Source organism: Symphalangus syndactylus, chromosome 9 (assembly GCF_028878055.3).
Source record: "Symphalangus syndactylus isolate Jambi chromosome 9, NHGRI_mSymSyn1-v2.1_pri, whole genome shotgun sequence".
NCBI lineage: Eukaryota > Metazoa > Chordata > Mammalia > Primates > Hylobatidae > Symphalangus > Symphalangus syndactylus.
Window position 1 is genome coordinate 43,986,969 of NC_072431.2, and position 27,159 is coordinate 44,014,127.

The 27,159-nt window shown below is 37.4% G+C and overlaps 2 protein-coding genes across 4 annotated transcripts in view; both read left to right on the plus strand.

Annotated features, from left to right (window-relative positions):
• CYTIP (cytohesin 1 interacting protein) overlaps positions 1-19,615 on the plus strand; it is a 30,324-nt gene extending 10,709 nt beyond the window's left edge. Inside the window, exons 4-8 of the mRNA XM_055292068.2 lie at positions 3,175-3,277; positions 3,485-3,578; positions 6,733-6,802; positions 15,647-15,713; positions 18,090-19,615. Of these exons, the coding sequence (XP_055148043.1) occupies positions 3,175-3,277; positions 3,485-3,578; positions 6,733-6,802; positions 15,647-15,713; positions 18,090-18,556 (801 nt within the window). The 3' untranslated portion in view covers positions 18,557-19,615. The remainder of the gene's footprint in view (positions 1-3,174; positions 3,278-3,484; positions 3,579-6,732; positions 6,803-15,646; positions 15,714-18,089) is intronic.
• Positions 19,616-24,737: 5,122 nt separating this feature from the next.
• ERMN (ermin) overlaps positions 24,738-27,159 on the plus strand; it is a 90,578-nt gene continuing 88,156 nt past the window's right edge. For all 3 annotated transcript variants that reach the window (XM_063609483.1, XM_063609482.1, XM_063609484.1), the window contains exon 1: positions 24,738-24,842. The gene's annotated coding sequence lies outside the window, so the exon portion shown is untranslated. The remainder of the gene's footprint in view (positions 24,843-27,159) is intronic.

Genomic DNA, 27,159 nt, shown 5'->3' on the forward strand with positions numbered 1-27,159 from the left:
CCCAGACTGATCAGAAATGGTTGGTATCAGCTAGGTCTTAGATAAGAGAGTGAAATACATTTTACAGATGTGTACTTGATATATTTGCATTTCGAATGTGTTTGCATTATCATATTGTTATACTGTATATCAGATTTGAAGTATTTACTTTGGCATTCAAGAGACACTCGAAAGACTATATATGTGTGTATATGGAATGCATATATTCATGGATAGCTCCTGGTACCTTTTGCTACTAAAGAGTTCATATTGTACATAATGAGAAATTTGTAGCTTTTTTTTCCTAATGACAATGCTTTATAATTGTTATTTGAAACACTTGAGAACATTTGGCTCTACTTGCAGATTGCCTCATGCTGTAGGAAATTTTTAAGTCTTTATAAGTTTCAGCATAATTGCCTAAGAATTTCATTGCTTATTTGCTGTCTGCTTTTTCATGAGCACATTTGTAAAATGGGTGAGGTAGGTCAAATGAAGTCTAACCCAATTAAGTGCAACAGTTGTAGCTTAAGCATTTCTGGTTTTTTTTTTTCCATAGTACGTTTGCATGTCTTTTGGATGTGTTTTGCATAATCATATTCTTACACTCTATATCAGATTTTAGATCTTAGCTTTACTGCTGCTTTCAGAAAACTTTGGTGTGATATCAGCCCCACAATTGGAAAGTCAGTGTGTATTTTAAAATTAGGAACAGGAAACTGCTAAGAAAAACATGTTTTATGAGTAAAGAAACAAAATGGAACTTTAGCTGCAATGAAGACAGAGAAGGCACTTTGAAAAGAGGATCACTTCTATCTCCCTAACTCTTGTACTTTTAAATTTGGTGAAATCTGTAATTCACCACAGTAATTGGTGAAATCTATTAGGTTTTAGAAGCATAGTACTCCCTCTTATTCCCCAGTCACCTGAACTACTCCCTATTCTGTTGTAGAGACACTGCTTTTTGTCACTGCTTCTTTTTAAAGGAGAATTATCCTCAAGGATGTGCAGCAGTGGCTACTGAAAACAGGATAAATGACTACTCACCTTTCTTTATTTTTCTTACACTGCCATAATAATGTCACTACTTTCTTAAGTTTTTCTCCCATACCATAAACACTTATTCTCCATGGAGCAAGAGTCAAAAACTATGTCAGGCCACAACACCACTGAACCTTTGTAGATCAACATGAACTAATAGCACCTCTAAATGGCAGCAGGTAGGTGTTATCTCAGTGATGCAGAAATCCACACTCCTGTAAACTCCCTCTGGTATATGCTCTCCATTGTCAAATACACACCATAATCTATTCCCTAGTACTCATCAGATTTGCAGCAGTCAACAAATAGGAGACATGCTTCTGGGGACTTTTTGAAAATCAGATAGAACCTCATGTACCCATGTTGTGCATGCAGTGTGAGTACATGTTTGGGATGTGGCCTACTAGAGGAATGACACTTTGGAAGAGACGAGACCCATGGTTCTCCATGGGAGCTAGTTTTATGCTGCTTGTGAGAATCGTGCAGCCCGATAGGAATGCAGACTTTGGACTCATGCACACCTGAATTCATATCCTTCTAATGCCTTATGGGGTCTTTAGGAGTTTTAAATGAAACAATACATGCAATGTACCTAGTGATGTGCCTTACCAATAGAAGATCCACAAATGACAGGTGTTAGAATGAATGTCATTAGGCATGAGAAAGGACAATGAGATCTTCGTGTCTCTAAGAAATGCAGGTGATCATTGTGTCACTGATCCCTTAATGGGAGCTAGAAGACTGGGTAAGAGAGAGAAGTATCTGATTAATACTTTCTGTAGCTTTTGGGGTTTCTGTTTTTTTCTATTTCTAACTACCATATTTTACACCCAATGTGAACATATATGGAGGTGCCAGCTACATAAATCAACATGTTTCCACTGCACTGTACTCACCTTGATCTCTGGGAATGGAGGGTAGAGTCTCACTGCTAATGAGAATTGTTAGAACAGTGGTTTCCCAAAGGAGTGTCAGTTATATGTTTTATTCATGTACCACATGAACTAGATCAGTCTTTCATCTCCAGAAGGGTCTAGGCTATACTGAGAAGACCCCTGGCAGGAAAGCTGTTAATGAAGTTTCTGACATAGATGGGAACGTAGTGCATGATCTTTTAAAGTCCCTTCTACCTTTAAGATATGGGGATTCTAAGTGCCTTATAGATTAGAAAGAAGTCCTTTAGAGGTGAACAGACCCAAGTTTCTGGAAGTTGCTTGCATGTGGCTGACTTTGGTGCCTCAGGGATTATTGAATAAGAAAGAATGAACATCAGACATCAGTTTTTTCACAAGGAAGTAGTACTTTAATGTAGCTTAATTTTAGGAATCAGATGTTTAAAAGGTGTACTCTACTCAGAACACTGATTTTGCTTCTAAGTGGAACTAGACTTCATAATTTAAATGTGTGAAAAAAAGAAAATTATATTTGTTATGGGTCATTGGGACACTATATCTAGCAAACATTTATTCAGTGTTTTGGTATAATTAAAAATAAAAAAACCCACCACCACCAAACTACTTGTGCCTAATTGAGGCAAGAGTTGAAGCTTAACTTTTTCTAATTTAGTTGGGTGACTAATGAACCGGTGAGGATTCAGGACAGGCATACCAGAGGGTGCTCAGAAATGAAGGTAATTGAGTCAATTATAGTACTTTTGAATAAATGCAGGGCAGATTGTCATTATGTGCAGAACTCTGATTTAAAATAATCATTGTTGGCATGTCTCCTTGCTGCATGTGTATAATTTCATACTCCTATAATGAGTGTTTTAGCTTGGGAGAACCACTTAGGGATTTTTCTCATTGCACTTGGCCATCATTGTTTTATCCCATTGGGAAATGAGAAACTCAATTTTTAAAAATAAATATGTAATCGTGACAGCATCAGGTGATATCTTGGGTTTGAAAATATAAAATCTTGAGCCACTCTCATTTCACTTTCTTTCTCATGACAGATGTCTTTATGAATGGAGTTGGCTACAGATTGTCTGGTAGAATTGCAAAATTGATATCTTGATTCAGTTTATAGTGGAAATCCTTTGTCCTTTGAACTTACCTATTATACTGCTTAATGATAATTGACATCATTTTAAATTTTGGCAAATAGATGTAGAGGTTGTTAAATAATAACTATATATCACCTTAATTTTTACAGTCTTACAGGCCCCAGAATCAGAATGCCTGCTCCTCGGAAATGTTCACTTTGATATGCAAAATACAGGAGGACAGCCCAGCTCACTGTGCTGGCCTGCAAGCTGGTAACTTAAATTTTTGCTCATGTTAGGAATCATTTAAATGGAAAGAAAATAAAATGTTTTGAGAGTGAAGGTCAGGATGTATTTGTTGCTTTGAGTTTTCTTGGCCCCTTTGTGTTTTTAAGACTTGGAGCTGCTTGTTTCATTTGCATGTCAGGAGGGATTATTTAACTAACCAACATAACACTCATTTCTCTTGGCATCTCCCAGGTGATGTCCTTGCAAATATCAATGGTGTGAGCACAGAAGGTTTTACCCACAAACAAGTCGTTGACCTGATCAGATCGTCTGGAAACCTGCTAACGTAACTATCTGTCTAGTTCCCGTGGGGCTTCAAAATGTTACGTTTTCTCATAATGCCTGATGAGTGAATAAATAGGCCTTTTGTTCAGCATTACAAGATGGAGTGAGGCAGTGCACCGGAGCTTTAGAGTGGGGTACAAACATTATCAGTTCCTTTTGTTTCTCAAGATTCCTCACACTTGAACATACTGTCAACATCTGAAGTCAGAGGACATCAATAGCCCAAATGTCTGTGTGGGAAGGATGGCCTTAAAAAATGTATTTTTTTAATGTCAAATTCAATTAAACTGGCACACATTCTCTTTAAACTGGGAAGAACCGATCCAGTTTTCATGGTTGATATAATCCTGTAGCTAAAACAAATAAAAGGTCAGAAGGGCTGAGTTTTTCCTCTTATGTGACAAGCCACCTGTTTTTCCCTTCTGGTGTTCCATTTGGAAGGAAGAATAGTCTGTTCAACCATCCCCACCCTGAAACACACATACTTACACCACATGTTCCAAATATTCCAAACTCCTTTTTTTTTTTTTTTTTTTTTTTGAGACAGAGTCTCAGTCTGTCACCCTGGATGGAGTGCAGTGGCACGATCTCGGCTCACTGCAAGCTCCGCCTCCTGGGTTCACACCATTTTTGCTGCCTCAGCCTCCCGAGTAGCTGGAACTACAGGCGCCCGCCACCACGCCTGGCTAATTTTTTGTATTTTTAGTAGAGATACGGTTTCATGGTGTTAGCCAGGATGGTCTCAATCTCCTGACCTCGTGATCCACCCGCCTCTGCCTCCCAAAGTGCTGGGATTACAGGCGTGAGCCACCGTGCCCGGCCCCAAACTTCTTGATAGAACACTGGCTTTCCCAATTAGAGGTTTGACTGATTTTTCTACCATAACAATACTAGCACCTAATAAAATCTTATTAGGATAGTTAAATGATGAAATTTGCCCATTCATTAAAATCATATTTATTGAGCAAATACTATGTTTCCAGCTCTGTGATAGGCTCAGGAGAGACCGAGATAAATACTCTCTCAGTAAGTTAATAATTATGGAAGGAAATGGCTCAGAAAAGCCTGAAATTTAAGTAATGTTTATATTTCAGTTATTGATAACTACTATGAGAAAAGTGCAAAACAGCAATGTCCTGTCATGCTGGGCAAGAAGGCTGCTAGTTTGGCTTAGATGTGTAAAGTGGTCTTTTCTGGGGAGGTGATATTTGAGTTGAGATCTAAATGAAGAGAAGGATGGTCAAATGAACTCCTCGTAAGAGCACTTCAGGCAAAGAGAGAGGTCTCTGAGTGCTCAAAATGGGCTTGGCATGTACAAGGGAAAGAGAAAAAGACAGTATAATTGGTAGTTGATGGATTAGAGAGAGTATAACAAGAAATGAAGCCAGAGAGTTGGCCTGGGGGCAGACCATGGATCTCTTTGGCCATGCCAACAAGTTTGGGTTTTATTCTGATTGAGGTGGGTCCTATATTGTCTCATTTATTCTTCATAGCCACCCATGAGGTTAATTTTATTCCTATTTATAGATGAAGTGCCTGAAGCTTAGAGAGGGCTTAGTTAAGGTCACATAACTGGTAAGTGATAGGGCTGGGGTTTGACCACCTGCTCTGGATGCCAGGATCTGTCCTTTTCAGCTACAGCTGCTCCTTGGAAGCTGCCAGTAGAAAATCTGCTGGATGCTCTTCAGTGATTCTGGTCTAAAACTTCAAAGGATGCTTTGGGTGTTTGTGAGAGCAGATTTGAAAGACGGTGGTGGTAACGAATTGGGTCCAACTCTATAGGTCCTGTGAGTTCAGGGTAAAGGATGAGGCGCTCTTGCACTAGAGAACCCTGGATTCAAAGGAGAGGAACCGTGCAGAGTCTGAGGGGAACTGCTGGTACGTAGAGTCAGAAAGCATGTTCCACATGGGTGAAGAGGGTAGACCACAGGTAAATAGGGGTGGTAGATGGAGGTAACTGTTGGAAATCCAGGAAAATGGGAGACAGTCTGTACAAATACTGAGGAAAATGGCCAAATCAATGGTTGCAGTTTTGCCCATACACATCTATTGCTTCAGCAGGTCAAACTGACATTCAATCACAATGAAACAGATTCATATGGATTCCCACTATTTCTCAGAGAGTCAAGATCACCTTAAGGAGAAAACAGACAGCATTTGGCTTGCTACCACCTGATCATCCCTGGCATGATGCTATTAGAAATAGAGGAAAACTGATCTCCACATTTAATGCTTTTACCATGCCTTGAAAAATTCCTTGTATCTTTATAGAAGTACAGCTTAATTACAAGAAGGAACTTGAACCAACACTTTAAAAATTGGTGTGTGATTCACAAATGAAATTTTTAAATCATATTCAGATTGATGGTTTAGTAGTCAAAATAAAAGCCTTTAACTTGAACACACAGAACAAATCAAATCACTCAGAATGGAACAAGTATTTTATTTTTAGAAATGTGTGTGGTGTAGGAAGAACAGAACACTGGTAAGTCGATAATTCTAGGATTAGAGTTTGTAAACTGAATGTTTTGAGATGAAAGAATCATATGAAGGTTATTATCTCATAGTAGTTGTACTTCTGTTTCTTCTAGTACCAAAATTATAAGGAGATTTACAGAGGTAAAGCCTCCTAGAATCCTATGGAGGAAAGGATTTCTCCCTCTTTCAAGAAGTAGCATGTTAATTCCATGGTTGTGAAAGCCCCTAGTGCCTATTGTTTCTGTTGTTTTGCCCCTCGTGTTCAGCATGGTTTCTAGAATCTGGTACATAGTAGATGCCCAATAAATATTTACCAAATGAGTGAGGTCATTCAGCCCATCCCCACAAGAACAGATTCTAGTAGAGAGTAGCCATCATTGTCACGTAGTGACTTCTATAAAATAAGCTATAGTTTGCAAATTAACTAGGATCCTTTCTTTCAGCCACCTTCTCAAGGGGAGTTTTCCCCCATTTTCTTTCCCTGAATGTTATCAGAAGATTTGGCTTTGGTCCAGCTACTCGAAGTGCCATGAGAACTGTAACGTTTATATTTCGTTTTTAGTATAGTATGTGCTCAAAGTGTAGTACTCCGTAGTATGGTACTTATTTAAATGAATCACTCATGTTACTCACTCCCCACCTTCCTCTTCTTTTTTTTTTTTTTTTTCCTAAAACAGGATAGAGACTCTTAGCGGAACAATGATTCTGCAAAGAACGGAGCTTGAAGCAAAGCTGCAGGTTTTAAAGGTAATTTAATTTAAGACAGCGAGGCACATTTTTCATCCTTGAATGTGTGAGTGGTAAAATAAAGATCTATTTGAGGAACTGAGATAGCCCTTGAAAAAGAAATGTCGTGATGAATCTAAACTGCTGAATTATCAAGAGCCGCACAATTACCTTTGGAGGAATATCAAATTCTGCAAACCAGTGTAAATCACTTTCCTTCTTCCTCCTTCTGTGTGACTATGAGGCTCAGAAAGGCAACAGGAAGGCACGCCACTTGAAGAACTCTTCATTAGTGCACCTGTGATCTCTATTGATTTACATTTTGTTTGGAATTAAAACGAAAAAGGTCATTATTTTCCCAAGTTTATTGGAGGGCCTGGGTTTTTCACTTTTTCCGTGTCCTCTTTTGGTGTCCTTCTCTTCTGCCTCATCCTTAAAACAAAAACCTTATCCATCTAATCCTGTGACTGTCCTTGAATCTGCTTTCATTGGCAAATACACTAGCAGCTTCAAAGGAGGAAGAAATTAGCGTCCAAGAGATAGTAAATAATGCAGGAGGTCCATTGAAAATTCCCTGGGATGGCTTTTTGAGGCTTTTAAAAATCTCAGTTTTCTGGGCTGATGAGGGTCTCCTAAGCCATGAAGTTCAGACCCTCACTCATGCATCTGAGTCATAGTTCTAAGGACCTCTCTGTTTGTCTCAGTGACCTCTGCATCCCAATCTCCCCCTTGCAGAGCAACAAGGTAGCCAGTCTGAGCAGAGATTGTAGTTTACTATAGGCAGGTTGCTTACTTCGGCTTTATTTAGAAATAGCTTCCATGTGTTAGTTTTCTTCATGAAATATGAGCTTATTAATTATTGAGCCCAAGATAGTGGATTTTATTTTGTATCTTTTTCTTCCTCCACATCCAATTCATCAACAAGTCTTGCTTTCTTCATCAACATTGGTTTGGATACTCTTGCCACTGTGCTTATCTCTGTGCTTTGTTGAATCAATTTATAAAATTCCTTGAAAAAACCTCTGCTCAAATTTTGATAGGAATTGAACTGTATTTATAAAATAAATGAGAGCAATTAAAATCTTTATGGCTTTCACTTTTCTCACTTTGAATTCAGGATCTCAATCTTTTTATTCAGATCTTTTATGGACTTCAAAAATATTTTGTAATTATCTTCCTATATTTTTACATATCATTTATTATATTCATTCTTGTTTACTTCCTCATTGTTCTTGCTATATTAATCTTTTAAATTTTCAGCCACTTATTGCTAATGATTTTGTTTAAATTAAAAAAATCCAGTTTTGTTGAACTCCCTTTATTCTAATAATAATTTTTATAGATTTCCTTATATTTTCTATATAGATTTCTTATCACTTGCAGATAATAACATTTTTTGCCCCTTTAGCTCAATTATTGAAACTAATTTGTTTTTCCTCTCCTATAGCATTGGCTAGGATCATCAATATATTGTTAAATAATGATAATCTTATTGTTGACTTTAAAGAAAACATTTCTAAGATTTTTGTTGCTACATTTTTATGAGGGATAAACAGTGCTTCATATTATACTTGAATTTAAAGTTAATTTGTTTTTGCAAAAGAAAGATAATCTTAGTGAACATCTTTTTAAAAAAGTTTAATTTTTTTGCCTTTTCTTAGAAAAAAGAAATATTGAAAACAAGAATGAAAAATAGGGCTATATTCTATGGAATAAAGTACTAACTTGCACAAATCATTATTTGATGCCTTTAAGCAATTTCTATTCTTTGCATGTTTTTGCCTTAAGTTTTAATGTACATACTTACCAATGTATGAATTTTTCAGTATCTCCATCCTCTTCCAGAACATCATAAGGACCATACAACGTTTAAAATGCCCATTTAAGACCCTATATTCCTTATGATACTTACTTTAGAGAATTTGTATCAATTTTTTAAAGTACAAAATACAGATTTTTGTTCTATAGCTGGTAGTGAAGAAATACACCAACTTGTTCCTTCTGATGTGTTTGTTGTTGTTTGTTGCATTGTACTCCTTACCTGTAGGTTTACTTTCTTTCTTGCTATAGTACTTCCTTCTGTGGGGATAAGTAGATTTTTGTTGAAAAATGTTTTTATTTCACTGTTACTGTTGGAAGAGAGTTTTGATAGGTAATTGAATTATTCTAAGTAGGTGTTTAGCTCCCTTAGCACTTTGAATATATTACTCCTTTAATATTTTGTTTATGAGAGAGCTCCTAATTATTTTTGGCAGGTAATCTATATTTTCTGCTAAAGGTTTTTAACATTTTTCCTCTTCCTTTAAGTCCTTAATTCATCCAGAATAACTTTTTGTATATATTATGAGGTATGGGGAAAATTCTAATTTAATTTTTTTCCATATGAATAACCAGTTCTTCCAGTACCATTTATTTTGTAGTCCCCCTATCCCCTTCAACTGACTTGCAGTAAAATCTCTATTTTTAAGCAAGTTCCACATATGCATGGATTTGCTTATAGGCTTTCTAATATGATCCATGGGTCAATTTGTTTATCCCGAACTGTTTATAATGAATCTTGATTTCACATTGGGCACAGTTATTCTTGGTTCCTTGATCATCTATATAAATTATAAAATCAGATTATATGTAAATAAATGTTGGTGTTTTGATTGATATCAAATTTTATTTATCTATTTTTGGAGACAGGGTCTTGCTTTATTGCCCTTGCTGGAGTGCAGCAACATGATCATAGCTTACTATAGTCTCAAACTCTGGGCTCAAGCAGTTCTCCTATCTCAGCCTCCTGAATTGCTGGGATTACAGGCCTGAGCCACCATTCCTGGCTGTGATTGCACATTATATATATCTCTATAATATATATATCTCTATATATATTATAGAGATATATATAATATATATATCTCTCTCTATATATATAGAGATATATATAATATATATATCAATGAGATATATATCAATTTGAGGAAACAACATCATATGGTATTCAGTTTTTTTATTGATAGATGATCTTACCATTTTTTGTTTTCTTTAAAGTCTTTCAATAAAGTTGTAATTTTATGCATATAGGATTTATACATCTTCTGTTAGACTTAGTCCTCTGTACCTTATATTTTTTGTTCTTATTATTGTTTCTTTACAAAAACTAATGCTTTGATTGATGTTAATAGACATGTGAATCAATTTTTCTATGCTGTTACTATATTCAAACACTTTGCTAAATTATAGAATAGTAATATCTATTCTAATAACTAATGAATTATCCGTAGATTATTTTGGATTTACTGTAGAGATAACTATCTGTTATGAATGAGTTTTGGTTCTTTCTCTTACTTTACTTCACAGCTTAGGAGCTACCATACAACCATGAATAGAAATTATGGTTGTAGGCATCCTTGTTTTATTCTTGATTTTAAAGGAAATTCTTCCTAATTTCTTTTCCGCTAGTAATAAGCTATCTTTCAGATTAAGGAGACTCTCTTCTATATGAAGTTTGCTGGTAGTGTTTATAGTGCTTGTGCATTAAACTTTATCAAATACTTTTTTCTGCATCTGTTAAGCTGGTCTTCTCATTTATTCATTTGAAAAAATTCTGTCAATATGTGAATGAAATTTAAATATATTCTAATATAAAGCTACCATTACATTTCTAGGATAACCCAACCTGGCTTATCCTTGAAATTTATAACTTGTAAATGTAATTACAGGTTTGATTTGCTAATATTTTATTTAGGATTTTGAAAGAGTTGCATTTTTCAGGTAGACTGGCCTGTAATTTTATTTTCTTAGATTATCTTTTTAAGTTTTGGTATCAAGTTTCCTAGACTCTTAGCATGACCTGGGGACTGTTTTCCTCTTCTTATTTTCTGGCAGAATTTTAATAATACCACCTGAATCATCTTGTTTTAGGATTCTTTTTTGATGGGAATACTGTTAATGTACTGTTTCAATTTCTTTATTAGTTGTGAGACTACTCAGGATTTCTGGTTTTCTTAAAGCCAGTTTTAGTGACATGTTTTTGTTAACAAAGTTTTTAAATTTATTAACTGACAGTAAAATATTATTGAGGTTTTAAATTTTTGTCAAAAATTGTTTGAGTGTGTCCCCATTTTTTTCTTGCATCTTGTACCACTTTTTATGCTTCTTTTTTTTTCTTGATAATTTTCTCTACAGGATTTTCTATTTTTGGATCTTCTAGAAAACCAGTATTTGTGGCCATCTTTAATCCTTTTTCCGGTTGCTTTAAGATATTCTTTTGTCCTTATTGATCTATGGTTTTACTACAATGCAGTTAGTTCTGGATCCATTTCTAAATTTATACTACATAGAACTTATAGTGCTCCTTCTGTTTAAAGACTTTCTTTAGCTTTGGAAAACTATCAACTCAATCTTTTTGGAATATACCGTCTACACCACTCCTGTACTATCTTCTGGAATTCATATTAGACATAGTTTCTTGATTTATCTTTCATGCTTCCCAATGACTATTTCATAGGTCTTTATTTATATTTTTGTGTTACATTCTTTCTGAATTCTGTAGTAACGTCTCCAGAAATGTTCTTGCTAGCTGTTCTGTATAGAATGTCTTCTTTCTATTGAGTTATAAAAATTACTTTCTTATTATCTTGTAGTTCTTTTTCATGTCTATCTGTTCTTGTTTTTTCATTTCAAATTTCTTGTTCTTATAAACATTGATGTTATTTATCTCTCAGAGGATTATAAACATTCTTATTTTGAAGTCTTTTTTGGACACTTTTCTTTTTTTTTTGAGACAGAGTTTCGCCCTTGACACCCAGGCTGGAGTGCAGTGGCATGATCTCGGCTCACTGCAACATCCGCCTCCTGGGTTCAAGGGATTCTCCTGCCTCAGCCTCCTGAGAAGCTGGGATTACAGGCGCCTGCCACCACCCCCGGCTAATTTTTTGTATTTTTAGTAGAGACGGGATTTTCACCATGTTGGGCAGGCTGGTCGTGAACTCCTGCCCTCAGGTGATCAGCTCACCTAGGCCTCCCAAAGTGCTGGGATTACAGGTGTGAGCCACCGCACCTGGCCTTGAACACTTTTCTATTTTCATTTTGTTTAGAGAGAATCTATGTACAAATTATCACTTTTATTATCTTTTTTATCGTTAAACATCTGTAAGTGTTTGGGGGTTTAGATTGCCTACTTCCCTTGCATGGCGTATAGCCTTTCCCTTCAGCACAGTGTGATAATTGGATGCTTGCCCCCACTCAGCACTTCAAGGGTACCAATCCAGAGCCAGGTCTGGGGGCTTCCATGCCTTGCTTGAAGACTCAGTGAGCTGTTTGGCTCAGGTCATGAGGCTGTGCTTAGGTATTCCTGCCTTTCAACATACAAGCTCTACATGAGTCATAGCCAGCAGCATCAGCTTTTCTCAGCCTCGTTTCCCAGTGATGGAGCTTCAGCCAATGTTTTTTTCTTAAGCAGAAAACCTGGCTCAGACCTGTGTTTCAGATAGGTGTATTTAAACCATATATTGCCATAGAATTTATTTCTGCTTCTCCATATCCAGAAGACTTTACGTTTCATTCTGCTTTCTATCTTGCATGTCTGTCCTGTTTCTAATCTTGAAATTATGAGATTCCGTTTATCTCTTGAGCCAAAAATGTCTTGGTCTGACCTATAGCCAAGGTCAGGCGGGTTTCCCCTCCACACAATGACATTTACTTTGTGCATCCTGTGTAAGTAAGCATTCTTTCCCTCAAAGACTCTTCATTGCACCAGGGGCTCTTCGTTCGAAACAATGGTCCTTTCTGATCCACATTTTCAGAGATTCCCTTTCTTCTGACCTATGATTCAAATGTTTAACATGAAAACAGCACATCCAATGGGGTAGCTGGGAGAGCTAGTTTGTAATCTACTTCTGCTATTTACTGGGTTTGTAGTGCTTGGGAAATATTTTGTTACATTGAATATTCATTTTCGAATCTGTAACTTTTTAGGGAAGTTATGAAAATTAAATATCATGTTATCAGTGAAAACACAATTGAAGTACTAAAGTGCCATGGAAGTGTTCAGCTGTATGTCCCCTGTAGATTGAAAGCATTGGAAACTTCTTTGGAACCAATGTGTGATAGCTGAGAGTTGTTTTAGGAAGCCATTATTTTGATGTATTCATTCAACCATTATTTACTGAGCAGCTGCTGTGTAGCTGGCACTGAACTAGGCACAGTGAGGTAATGCTGCCCAGTGGGGTTAGATCTCACTTGTGCTTTAATTCTCATCGAATGAGAGCTCAGATATGTCCAAATAAACAATTGTGATGTCAGTAACACAGGCAGAAACAGACCCAAAGGAAAATAGGGAAGCTTGGTTACAGTTGAAAAACCCTTAGTCACTTTGACACATCTGCTCTTTACACTGGTATTTTCTTGGTTTAAGTGACGACGTACTGAAATGACTGGGCCAAATCAACAAATCAGATATTGCAAAACCAGTATTTTTCCAAAAATTGACTATATATATAAAGTCAGCCAGTGCTGACTTCATATTTTTAGATAGTAAGTGCAGAAATATAACTTCCTCTTCTTTCTGTCTCTAGTTTTTACTGTTGACCTATCCCTATGCTCCTCCACTGGACTCTAGTCTCTCATAGGAAATAAATCTCTTTAAGAAAGTTGAAAGAGGTTGGTATGTATGCCAGGTACTTGCTAGCCTTATACTCCCTATGTCCCTAATTTTGACCTTCATATAACCACAGATTTACACAGTTAAAAGCTGGGAATAAGGCAGCATAGCAGTCCTTTTTTTTTTTTTTTTTTTTTTTTTTTTTTTTGAGGCAGGGTCTCACCCTATTGCCCATGCTGGAGTGCAGTAGCATGATCATAGCTCACTGTAGCCTCAACCTCCCAGGCTTAAGTGATCCTCCTACGTCAGCCTCTTTTTTAAAAAAATTATTTATTTATTTTTGAGACAAAGTTTTGCTCTTGTTGCCCAGAGTAGAGTACAGTTGCACCATCTCAGCTCACCACAACCTCTGCCTCCCAGGTTCAAGCGATTATCCTGCCTCAGCCTCCTGAGTACCTGAGATTACAGGTGCCTGCCATCACACCCGGCTAATTTTTGTATTTTTAGTAGAGACAGGTTTCGCCATGTTGGCCAGTCTGGTCTCGAACTCCTGACCTCAGGCGATCCACCTGCCTCAGCCTCCCAAAGTATTGGGATTACAGGCGTGAGCCACTGCGCCCAGCCTCCTTGGCCTCTTAAGAACTTGTGTGCACCACCATACCCAGCTAATTAAAAAAAAAATTTGTAGAGATAAGGTCTCACTGTGTTGCCCAGACTTGTTTCAAACTCCTGGTCTCAAGCAATCCTCCCACTTCAACCTCCTAAAGTGCTGAGATTACAGGTGTAAGCCACTGCCCTCAGCCCTCAAAGCAGTATTATAGCTATTCTAGACTGTATTATGGTACAGAAAGAACAAGAAGTTGACTGAGTCAAGCATTTTATTGATTTATTGCTCAATTTTATATTGGCAACCATAAGGGTTGCTGTTAAATGTTACTAGTATCAAGGTTTGGAAAATTCTGCCCAGTTATTCTTCAATCTTTGAAGACTGAGGAACAAGCCATGTTCCCCTTAAGCATTTAATGATGTTCTTGCAATTTTATTATTTTCTTTCCTTTAATCCTTCTCCAAATATGCATTTTTTTCCTCTTCCTTTTTAGCCTTCATCTACTCCTTGGCAGATTGCTTTGTGGCAAGGACTGCTTGTTTCAACTAGGCTGTCTTTCCTTTGGCCTAAGAGTCCACAGGCAAACCTGAGCTGTGCCCACTTGCTGGGCTTGCTATAAGGACCTGAATTGGCAAAGGAAGGGGAACAGTAGAGGATAAAGAATGGGAGACAGTGAGCCTATGGCTATGTCTTTTCAGATGCCTTCTGCCTGGTTTGTTTTAGATTGCCATTGCCTCAGTCCCCTCTGTGGGATAGGCCAGGACTTGTGTGCTGTCTTGACCCATGAGGCAGCTACTTAATTCCCACTGTGGGTCTCAGCTCTCATGTGCTGGGGGCAGCCAAGAAGAGAAACAGTTAAGAAGTTAGGGTGCTTAGCAGTGTTCTAAGTTTAGCCCACTAAGGAAGCCTTTCAGATAGTTCTGTTCTCCTTTTTTTGTGTGGAAAATAAATAGCTGTCCAAGCCAGGCACGGTGCCTCAGGCCTGTAATCCCAGCACTTTGGGAGGCTGAGGTAGGCGGATCACAAGGTCAGGAGTTCGAGATCAGCCTGGCCAGCATGGTGAAACCCTGTCTCTACTAAAAAGACAAAAATTTGGCCGGGCATGGTGGGGTGTGCCTGTAATCCCAGCTACTTGGGAGGCTGAGGCAGGAGAATTGCTTGAACTCAGGAGGCGGAGGTCTTTGGGCTTGTATGTTGATGATGACATTTGTAGAGCATTAACTAAGTTCTAGTCACTGTTCTAAAAATTTTACATCTATTCCCTCATCTAATCCTCATAACGTTTCTGGGGTTTAGGCTCTGTTATTGTCTTCATCCTACAGACGTGGGGATCCTAGAGTATAAATCCTCGCCTAAACAGCAAGCACAGTTTCACACACCCAAATAATCTTTTTAAAATAATTTTTAAGTACAAATATATTTTCTTGTTGTTCTTGTTTTCTAAAAGAAAGCTTCTTGGTACTACTAGATTATTTTTTGAGGTCATAGTATTCTCAATATCCTCCTTTTATACAGCAGAAATATTTTAAATGGATGAGATGGATTGGTACTACTAGAAAGAAAGGTAAAAAATTTAATGACAAATCTCAACACCTAGAACTAAATTGCTAGCTTCACTGGGGTTTCCTAATAATAAAAACTTTTTTTTTTTTTTTTTTAAATCTCACAGCAAACCTTGAAACAAAAATGGGTGGAGTACAGATCTCTGCAGTTACAGGAACATCGTCTGCTTCATGGTAAATGCAATTTCCTGTTCAGAAACCACACTAACATTACTTCTTTCAGCATTTCTGCCTCAAAGTTGTTTTAAGATTGTCATCATTATAAGAAAAATTTGTCTAGTGCTGGTCAAAGAAACGGGTCTGTGTTTCTTTGGCATGAGCTTTGGAATGGCTGTATTAGGCAAGTCAGATCCACTACTCATATACATGACGTAGATGCACATGCTCACAGATGCACATGCTCCATAACAGGCACCTGGAGATTTTAGAAAATCGTTGGGGAAGATTGCCTAACTTTCCTTCTACTTCAGTGAATGAATTACATTTCTGAAAACAATCACGGCTCAGGGGCTGTATAGTTTTTAGAAGCTATTAAAGCTGGAATGGTTGCACACTTACTGGGTAGAGCTCCTGTCTTTTGTTTAAATTGCAGAAGTTGCATTTATTCAGAGAAATTCTTTTTCATGGCCCCCAAGACCAAGACATAAATACATAAGATTAATACAACAGTAAATGCATAGCTCTTGCCATTGAGTGCATTTTTAAGGGAAGGGTTGACTTTAAATGTGTTAATTTGCTATTTGTTGTATGATAGATGTAACCAAAGGAATGAACTTTTGTGTACAAATAATTCACTGAAACCACTACGTGGGTGTGAAATATAGCTTATCTCTTCTTTAAATAGCACCAAGCTTAACTCTGTAACCTAGAATATCTGTTAAAAGTGATAACCAATTTGTTTACCAAAAAAGATAACAATTTAATCCTTAACTAGTCACTAATTTATGGCTTAGAGTTCTGGTATGAACTTCTGTTTTTTTTGTTTGTTTGTTTTAACTGAAGTGTTTGAAACTTATGTACAAGTTACTTCTTTTTATGTATTCATTTAATATTTTTAAAAATTCGTAATTTTTTTTGGGTAGTGAAGTTTGTTAGAGAGGCAGAAATATTTAATACAAAAACTTCTTTATGGCCTTGTAAATTCAGCCACCTCCTTGCTTTCTTTAGACATGAGGGCTTTTTAGCCTCATTTCCACTTCTGGAGCATCCTGAATGGCCCAGTGAATATAAATTCTTGCTGTTCTATAGGAACAGCCTTGTATAGACAACATTGTTAGGTCAGGATCCTCATAAAGTCATTGTTGTACATATATTTTGAGCAATTGAGGGAGTTCTGCTTTTTCTAGATGTATAGTAAACATCCAGGGCATGTGATTCTATAAGGCAATTGCTCTCCAATCAAAAGAAATTCATCACTTATTGCAAGATGAAATGAAGTAGGTTGTATTAGCAAAAACGAAAGCATTATGACTAGTCACTGTGGGGTTGGCTGTACTCAACCTTGCAAATCATCTGAAAAAAACAGTTTCTTTTTATATTATCAACCAAGGACAAAAGAGAGCAGCAGTAAAGATAATCAGTACAAAGTACAACCATTTTAGAGTGTGCAGTATTCTATTATTTTTTCTGAAGCAGAGTCACTTACTGATTATGTTTTTCCAAGGCTGGTATTACAAGTTCTCTCTCTCTCTCTCTCTCTCTCTCTCACACACACACACACACGAGATACCAACCAACTCAGTTAGTGTGGAAGCAGGGAGGGTCATATTGGTATGTGATTAACATTAGAGTTTGAAGAGCCAGATGTACGTTGTTAAGGATCAATGAAAAAAATTTAGCCAAGCAGATAAAATTCAGTTTCTTCAAATAAATTATTACTTACTTGAGGACAAGGATGCTTTCTGGGTACAGTATCATTCCAGAGAATGTAAGTATTCCAAAACGAAACTGGGAATATTAAGGTTGGAAGATACATTTGATTTCACAAATCCTTTCTCTAAGAAACACTTTTGAATTACCTGTTCCATAACTGTTTTCTATATACGTCAAATGATTTTATAATAATTTTAGAATTATTTTTAAAAGACAGTACCTAAGAATCAGAGAAGCTACATGGAGAAAATCATGATAGTATTTCCCCAAGTGTATTCTATGGAACCCCATTTCTGTGAGAATTTTAATAAAAGGTTTCAGGGTTATTTAAATTTAAGAAATGATCATTTTGGAGATTCAGATGTCACATTGGTAGACTGTCAGTTGGGCTGAACTGTTCTCATATGAAACATCTTGTTTAAATTTATTCTAATATTATAATTTTTGTGACCATGGAACCTTGGTCTATGAACAATAGTTCAGGAAACCCTACTATAAGGTTTATCAAATGGCCTCATAAACAGTTACTTATTCATGCACGCCAAAGCTCAGTGAAAAGTATTTTTCACCCTTACTCTTTCTTGTGTCATTCAAAGAGAAGTTTTGATGTAGTGTACTTATTTGTAGGGAGTGATGAACAGATCCATTTCACAGTAGACTTTTTTCTCTGCGCTCTAGGTGATGCAGCTAACTGCCCCAGTTTGGAAAACATGGACTTGGATGAATTGTCTTTGTTCGGACCCCTGCCTGGGTCAGGCCCAGCCCTGGTGGACCGGAACCGATTATCCAGTGAGAGCAGCTGTAAGAGCTGGCTGAGCTCCATGACGATGGACAGTGAAGATGGCTACCAGACGTGTGTGTCTGAGGACTCCAGCAGGGGTGCCTTCAGTCGGCAGACGAGCACAGATGATGAGTGCTTTATCCCCAAGGAGGGGGATGATTTTCTGAGGAGGTCATCTTCAAGGAGGAACCGGAGCATCAGTAACACCAGCAGCGGATCCATGTCTCCCTTGTGGGAGGGCAACTTATCGAGCATGTTTGGGACCCTGCCCCGGAAGAGCAGAAAGGGAAGTGTCCGAAAGCAACTCTTGAAATTTATCCCTGGCCTTCATCGTGCTGTGGAAGAGGAAGAAAGTCGCTTTTGACGGATTGTGGTGTCTTTTCAAATTAGCTTATTTCACAAATATCTCTAGACTCACCCAGATCCCAGCTTGGTGGGAAAGTGCAGAAGAATTGCAAAACTGACATCCCATTTCACAGCAATAGTGACCTTTATTTAAGTTGTTGTGTCATAGTTTTTGCTTCTTAAATCATTTTTCAACCTAAACAGCTCAATTTCTAAGCAGATGGAAACTAAATAATAAGTTAATTAATATAACAAAGATGCAAGTGCCTGCACATTCCAGTACTGTCTTTGAAAGCAGAACTAATATTTATTTTCTAGATTATCCCTGTGATTAATTGAGAACTTTTTGGAGTCAAGTATGAATAAAGATGTGGCAGAATATAATAATCTGGACTATTTTCTATAGGATAATTGGTAGGTTATAAAATCTTAGGTTTGCTTATGCCCAGTAGCTCCTGGGGAGGCTTAATAATAGGCAATTTTGAATTTGTTCAAACCTGTAACGGCTTGTAAACGAAGATGACCATCAGCCCTTTCTCACATTTATAGTGACAATAAAGCAGGAAGTATCAGATTTAATAGGAGGGGTTAAGGTTCATGAGAACCATGGAAAGATGTGGTCTGAGATGGGTGCTGCAAAGATCATAATAAAGTCATTTTTATAGTCAGTCTAAACAAAATGGGTGGGGATGTCATGTTTTTTGCCCAATTCAACTTTTGTTCTGCCAGAACATTAATGGCAAGTCTAGAACTCTCCCAATCCTACAGCTTTGTAATTTTTTTTTCTACAAATGTCTAACATCCAAAATGTGAGAGTTGGGAGAAGGACTTTCCTCTTGTAGTTTTTTTCATATTACTTCTCACTTTATATCATATATTCTAAATAGCCTTCACCTCAGCAGTCTTTTGCCTATTGCTTATGTTAGTATCACATTACTTCTAGCCTTTCAATTACTCCATGTTTTATTTAATAGCCATCAAAGTCTATGAATTCTCTGTTCTGGTGGCACAGCTGTTCATTACCTATATTCTGGAGTAGACAATATGGACTATGTAATAAATAGTCTGCTGACTTTAAGTTCTCTCTCTGTGTGTGTGTGTGTGTGTGTGTGTGTGTGTGTGTTTGGGAGAAATAGAAACACTTCACTTTAGAGCTGCTAAATTTAAACTTCTGATTAAGAAATGAGTTATTTTGAGATAAAAGAGGGTAGGGTAAGGAAGTATGTAAGATAAGAAAGAAATGATAAAGTATAAAAAGATTTCTAGTTGGGACTTGCCTTCTATTAACTCTTTGAACTGAGAAACATCCAGTGGCCTGTGCATGAGAGTCACTCATATGAAAGGCAGAGTGTCACACCTTTCACAGAAACAATAGTGATACTGTCTACCATTTACTGAATACCTAGTTGGCTAAAGACACTTTACATATGATCCTCACAATTACTATATAGTAGGTGTTAGGCATACAGATAGCAAGTCAGGAATTCGGAAATGTTCTCAGGGTCACAAGGCTAGTCAGTGGCAGGGCTAAAATTGGAAGCCAGTTCTTCTTTGCTGTAGTCTATTCCAGATATCTTTCACTCTTTTGGTTCTGTTTAGTGATCATCACAGTACTTTTTATTCCACCCAACAGGAATACTTAAAATGTACAATTATAGATACTACATAGATAAGTGTATTTCTTTGGGTAAATAGGAAAACAAACATTTCTCTATTCCTCATACACAAGTTTCAGATATAGGTTCTTTAATAACTACATGATTAGCAATGCATATACTTCAACAAGAGCTTGCAAACCAGTTATGATTCAACTGGTATTGCTTATTTCTCATCATAGTCTAGAATCATCCTGTTAAAGGTCTACTTATATGAATTCAGCATTTCTTGTTATCCTATTTCACAAAGTCCAGGGGAAGAAAACACCACATTTATTTGAGGAAAGATGACTTTGAAATCTTCTACAAGGTGAAAAAATGCTTTAAGAACTACATAGAATGACATAGATCATACGGGAAAGCAGACCATAGATCATTTGCTTTTCTTGTGACTTTAATACAAGTGTAATACTGCTGTATGACAGTAGACTTCAAACGCAAAAAAGGGGCAAGGAAGGGACGGAGCAAGCATCACTTTAGTTTGCGGTAAGAATGAGTTGAGGTATGTTCTGAGAATAAAGAAAAAAGTACTGGTTAACCAAAGTACAGGAAGGAAGGGTATGTCATGTTCAATATTTCACAAGCAGTAAGAAAATTAGCTTTTGTTTAGTGGAAATGTGGGTAAATTTCTCACAGTATAACTTTCAGACCAATTTATGACCTCAGTGGGGCTTTAGAAGAAACTTCTGGTGCATAGTGATTCACTCTGATATAATTTACTGGGAAAAAAATTGAAAAGTGTTTTTTTAACTTGAAAGTTCTCAAATATGTATTACTGGTGAATTCCATTAATTGACAACCTGTTATGAAAATGCATTTTTCTGGAAGGGCATTTGATAAACCAAATTTGAATGAAGTAGATTGGGAATTACTTTATCATGTGGCTGAAGAACACAACCATGACAAACAGATTAGTAATATATTTTTGGAAGTGAACTTTTATTTATGAATTTCTACCTTGTAATAATTTTATATCTTAAGTGCATGATACAGATAGCATTTAAAATCCCAGTTTGCACTGAAGAGATCAAACTTGGAAATAGTATGTGTGTATTGATCACCAAAGTACAGACATTTTTGAATGTATACATACTAAAAATAGTAATACATAACTATATTGAGCCCTTCAGATCATAAAAGTATTGTTATTTTATATCCATTTCCTTAGATACCTATGGGCTACAAAATCAAAATTTGATGCCTTTATGAAATAAAGAAGGCTATTTTTCAGTGTCAGGACTTTCTCTCTCTTTCTCTGTCTCTCTCTCTCCCTACATTTCTCTCTACCATAAAGAAATAACTGTTTTAAAAGCAGATTTTTAAAAAAACTTGGGTGATTCTCAACATTTACTTCTTTGAGGACCTTAAAAGACACTACTTACTTAATTGAGACTTTGCACCATTAGCTTTTTTATTGCTATTTAACAAATTACTGCCAGGCACGGTGGCTCACACCTGCAATCCCAGCACTTTGGGAGGCCGAGGTGGGTGGATCCCCTGAGGTCAGGAGTTTGAGACCAGCCTGACCAAGATGATGAAACCCTGTATCTACTAAAAATACAAAAATTAGCCTGGTATAGTGGTGCATGCCTGTAATCCCAGCTACTCCGGAGGCTGAGGCAGGAGAATCGCTTGAATCCGGGAGGCGGAGATTGCAGTGAGCTGAGATTGCACCATTGCCCTCCAGCCTGGGCAACAAAAGCAAAACTCCATCTAAAAAAATAATAATAATAAAATAAAAATAAATAAATAATTACCACAAACTTAGAAGCCTAAAATATATTTATTATCTCAAATTTAGGTGTTGCCCAGCGTTGAGTTGTTACCTGGAGGCTTGATTGGAGAAGGATCTACCTTTAAACTCCCTCAGGTTGTTGTCAGAATCATTTCCTGGTAGCCATACGATTCATGGCAGCTTGCTTCTTCAAAGCTGGTAATGAAGAAGAAAAAGGGAAGGGCTACAAACAAGACAGTCTTACATAATACAATGTAACCGCCTTTGCCATGTAACATAACCTCTTAAGTGACTTCCCATCACCTCGCCTTATAATGCAACATTAAGATGGGAATAGTATCCTATCAACTGTACCATGTTCTGTTTGTTAGAAACATGTCACAGGCCCACCCACACTCAGGAAGCAGGGATTACACAGTCATGAACATTAGGAGGTAGGGATCAGGGGACCACCTTAGTCTGTTTGTAACACCATTCAAGGAGTTCACAGACTTAATATAAGGGTATTGAGCTGTCTCTAAATCTCCTTGAATAAAAATTAGTGACTGTCATAATAATTTCTACATAAAGAAATGGAAGCATTAGTGAATTTTGGAATGAAATAACCTGGTCAAGATTGTGTAACTAGTCAAAAAGTTGATTAAGAAACTTTCCGGCCTCCTACTTTGTCTCCTTGGTGCATGAAATGATAAAAGATTTAAAAAGAATAAGAAAGAATGAACTAGTTACTTGCTTTCAAATTTTACTCGGGGGATCTGAATGCATTTAAGTGAATAGTGATTGGCATACTGAAGTTTGCCACTTCTAGGCAGGCACATCTTTATAAGCAGAGGATAGTAGAAACTTTTAACAGAAAAGTAAACAAAACACTTATTATCAAAACTACAAAGCACAAAAGGAAATGATCAGCCATGAGCAAAAGTTAGGAGATATCACAAAATTATCAGAACTTGAGGGAAAAAAAGAAGTTTGAAAGAATATAAAAAATGTATATCTTAGGAATAAAGGATAACTTCCTCAGCTTGATAAAGAACATCTACAAAAAGCCTACAGCTAATATTATAATAGTGGGAAACTGGACACTTTCCTTAAGATCAGTTACAAAGCAAATATATTTTCTCTCACTTTTCCTTTCTACATTGTATGAAAAATCTTTGCTAGTGCAATAAGGCAAGGAGAAGAAATAAAAGATACACAAATTAAGAAGGAAGGAAAGAAACTGTCTTTATTTGAGGATGATATGTTGTCTATGTGAAAAGTCTCAAAGAATCCTGGCACTACTAAGTGAGTATAGCAAGGTCATGGGATACAAGGTTAACATACAAAAGTCAATTGCTTTCCTACATACCAACAATGAACAATTGGAATTTGAAAAAGGAAAAACAATATGTTGACAGCATGCAAAAATAAAATACATATAAATCTAACAAAATATTACAGGATCTCAATATGGTAAACTATAACCCTAAATAGAGAGTCAGTGTTCATGGATTGGAAGACTCCATAGTTTTACAATTCAGTTCTTCCCAACTTAATCTGTAGATTCAGTGTAATCCCAATCAAAATTCTAGCAAGCTATTTTGTAGATATCAACAAATTAATTCTAAAGTTTATATGGAAAGACAAAAGACATATAATGGTCAAGAAAATACTGAAGAAAAACAAAGTTGGAGGAATTACAAAATCCTTTTAAAGACTTAATATATAGTCATCATTACAGCATGGTATTGGCAAAAGAATAGACACATAAGTCAGTGGAACAGAACAGAGTGCCTAGAAATAGACACACACAAATATAGTAAATTATGTTTGACACAGAAGTAAAGTCAATTAAATGTAGAAAGGATGGTGTTTTCAACAAATGGTTCTGTCAAATATGCAAGCTCTTATATGTTTCACAAAAATTGACTCAAAATGGATTATAGACATAGGTATAAAACACGAAACTATAATATTTCTATAAGATAGCATAGGAGAAATTCTAGATTTCCTTTGGTGTGGCAATGAGTTTTTAGATACATCAAAAGGATGATTTATGAAAGAAAAAGTTGATACATTAGACTTTATAAAAATTAAAACTTCTGCTTTGTGAATGGCACTATTCAGAGAATCAAAAGACAAGTCATAGGCTGTGAGAAAATGTGGATATACAAACGGTTACGTCTATAAGATGCAATATTATTCAGCTACAAAGAAATAAGCTATCAAGTCATTAAAAGACACTATGAATCTTAAATGCATGTTGCTAAATGAAAGAAACTAGTTTGAGGAGACTAATACTGTATGTTTCCATTTATATGACATGATGGAAGAGGCAATACTATAGCAATAGTAAAGATATGAGTGGTTTTAAGGAGTTAGGGGTGGGAAGAAGGCATGGAGATGGTTAAATAGGAGGAAGACAGGTGAGTTTTATATAGTGATGAAACTCTTCTGTGTGATATCGTAATCTTGGATACATGACTCTGCATATGCCAAAACCCATAGCACTTTACAGAATGAAGCATTATCCTTAAAGCATGTAAATTATCAAAAAGTCCACTTAGGAGGCTGGGGGATCCTAGGATAGAATGAAGAATGTGACAAAAACAATCTAACTGTATTAAAAATGTATAAAACAACTTAAGAGCGTGGAAAAAAAGATGCTGAGCTAAATAGCTCTGGAAATGATTGGAGTTTATAAAATGAAAGGCAAAATAAAACACACAAAAACATTCTACTCTAACAGAAAAACTTGCTTTCCACGTGAATACAATTAATAACTCTGACAGTGCTATGTATGTATACTGCAATTAAAGAGTTAATAAATTCTTCATGGGGGGTGGAGCCAAGATGGCCGAATAGGAACAGCTCCGGTCTCCAGCTCCCAGCCTGAGCGACACAGAAGACGGGTGATTTCTGCATTTCTGTTTGAGGTACCTGTTTCATCTCTCTAGGGAGGGCCAAACAGTGGGTGGAGGACAGTCGGTAAAGTGCACTGTGCGCGAGCTGAAGCAGGGCGAGGCATTGCCTCACTCGGGAAGCGCAAGGGGTCAGGGAGTTCCCTTTCCTAGTCAAAGAAAGGGGTAACAGGCGGCACCTGGAATATTGGGTCAGTCCCACACGAATACTGCACTTTTCCAACAGGCCTGGAAAACGGCACACTAGGAGATTGTGTCCCGCACCTGGCTTGGAGGGTCCTATGCCCACGGAGTCTCGCTAATTGCTAGCACAGCAGTCTGAAATCAAGCTGCAAGGCGGCAGCGAGGCTGGGGGAGGGGCGCCCGCCATTGCCCAGGCTTGCTTAGGTAAACAAAGCACCCAGGAAGCTCGAACTGGGTGGAGCCCACCACAGCTCAAGGAGGCCTGCCTGCCTCTGTAGGCTCCACCTCTGGGGGCAGGGCACAGACAAACAAAAATTCAGCAGGAACCTCCACAGCCTTAAAGGTCCCTGTCTGACTGACAGCTTAGAAGAGAGTAGTGGTTCTCCCAGCACGCAGCTGGAGATCTGAGAAAGGACAGACTGCCTCCTAAAGTGGGTCCCTCACCCCTGAGCAGCCTAACTGGGAGGCACCCCCCCAGTAGGGACAGACTGACACCTCACTCGACCGCGTACTCCTCTGAGACAAAACTTCCAGAGGAAATATCAGACAGCTGAATTTGTGGTCTCACGAAAATCCACTGTTCTGCAGCCGCCGCTGCTGACACCCAGCCAAACAGGGTCTGGAGTGGACCTCTAGTAAACTCCAACAGACCTGCAGCTGAGGGTCCTGTCTGGTAGAAGGAAAACTAACAAACAGAAAGGACATCCACACCAAAAAGACATCTGTACGTCACCATCATCAAAGACTAAAAGTAGATAAAACCACAAAGATGGGGAAAAAACGGTGCAGAAAAACTGGAAACTCTAAAAAGCAGAGCACCTCTCCTCCTCCAAAGGAACGCAGTTCCTCACCAGCAACGGAACAAAGCTGGGTGGAGGATGACTTTGACGAGTTGAGAGAAGAAGGCTTCAGATGATCAAACTACTCTGAGCTACAGGAGGAAATTCAAAACAATAGCAAAGAAGTTAAAAACTTTGAAAAAAAATTAGAAGAATGGATAACTAGAATAACCAATGGAGAGAAGGGCTTAAAGGAGCTGATGGAGCTGAAAGCCAAGTTTCGAGAACTACGTGAAGATTGCAGAAGCCTCAGTAGCAGATGCGATCAACTGGAAGAAAGGGTATTGCTGATGGAAGATGAAATGAATGAAATGAAGCGAGAAGGGAAGTTTAGAGAAAAAAGAATAAAAAGAAATGAACAAAGCCTCCAAGAAATTTGGGACAATGTGAAAAGACCAAACCTACGTCTGATTGGTGTACCTGAAAATGACAGGGAAAATGGAATAAAGTTGGAAAACACTCTGCAAGATATTATCCAGGAGAACTTCCCCAATCTAGCAAGGCAGGCCAACATTCAGATTCAGGAAATACAGAGAACGCCACAAAGATATTCCTTGAGAAGAGCAACTCCAAGACACATAATTGTCAGATTCACCAAAGTTGAAATGAAGGAAAAAATGTTAAGGGCAGCCAGAGAGAAAGGTCGGGTTACCCACAAAGGGAAGCCCATCAGACTAACAGCTGATCTCTCAGCAGAAACTCTACAAGCCAGAAGAGAGGGGGGGCCGATATTCAACATTCTTAAAGAAAAGAATTTTCAACCCAGAATTTCATATCCAGCCAAACTAAGCTTCATAAGTGAAGGAGAAATAAAATACTTTACAGACAAGCAAACGCTGAGTGATTTTGTTACCACCAGACCTGCCCTAAAAGAGCTCCTGAAGGAAGCACTAAACATGGAAAGGAACAACCGGTACCAGCCACTGCAAAAACATGCCAAATTGTAAAGACCATTGAGGCTAGGAAGAAACTGCATCAACTAACGAGCAAAATAACCAACTAACATCGTAATGACAGGATCAGATTCACACATAACACTATTAACTTTAAATGTAAATGGGCTAAATGCTCCAATTAAAAGACACAGACTGGGAAACTGGATAAGGAGTCAGGACCCATCTGATGTGCAGAGACACACATAGACTCAAAATAAAGGGATGGAGGAAGATCTATCAAGCAACTGGAAAACAAAAAAAGGCAGGGGTTGCAATCCTAGTCTCTGATAAAATAGACTTTAAACCAACAAAGATCAAAAGAGACAAGGAAGGCCATTACATAATGGCAAAGGGATCAATTCAACAAGAACAGCT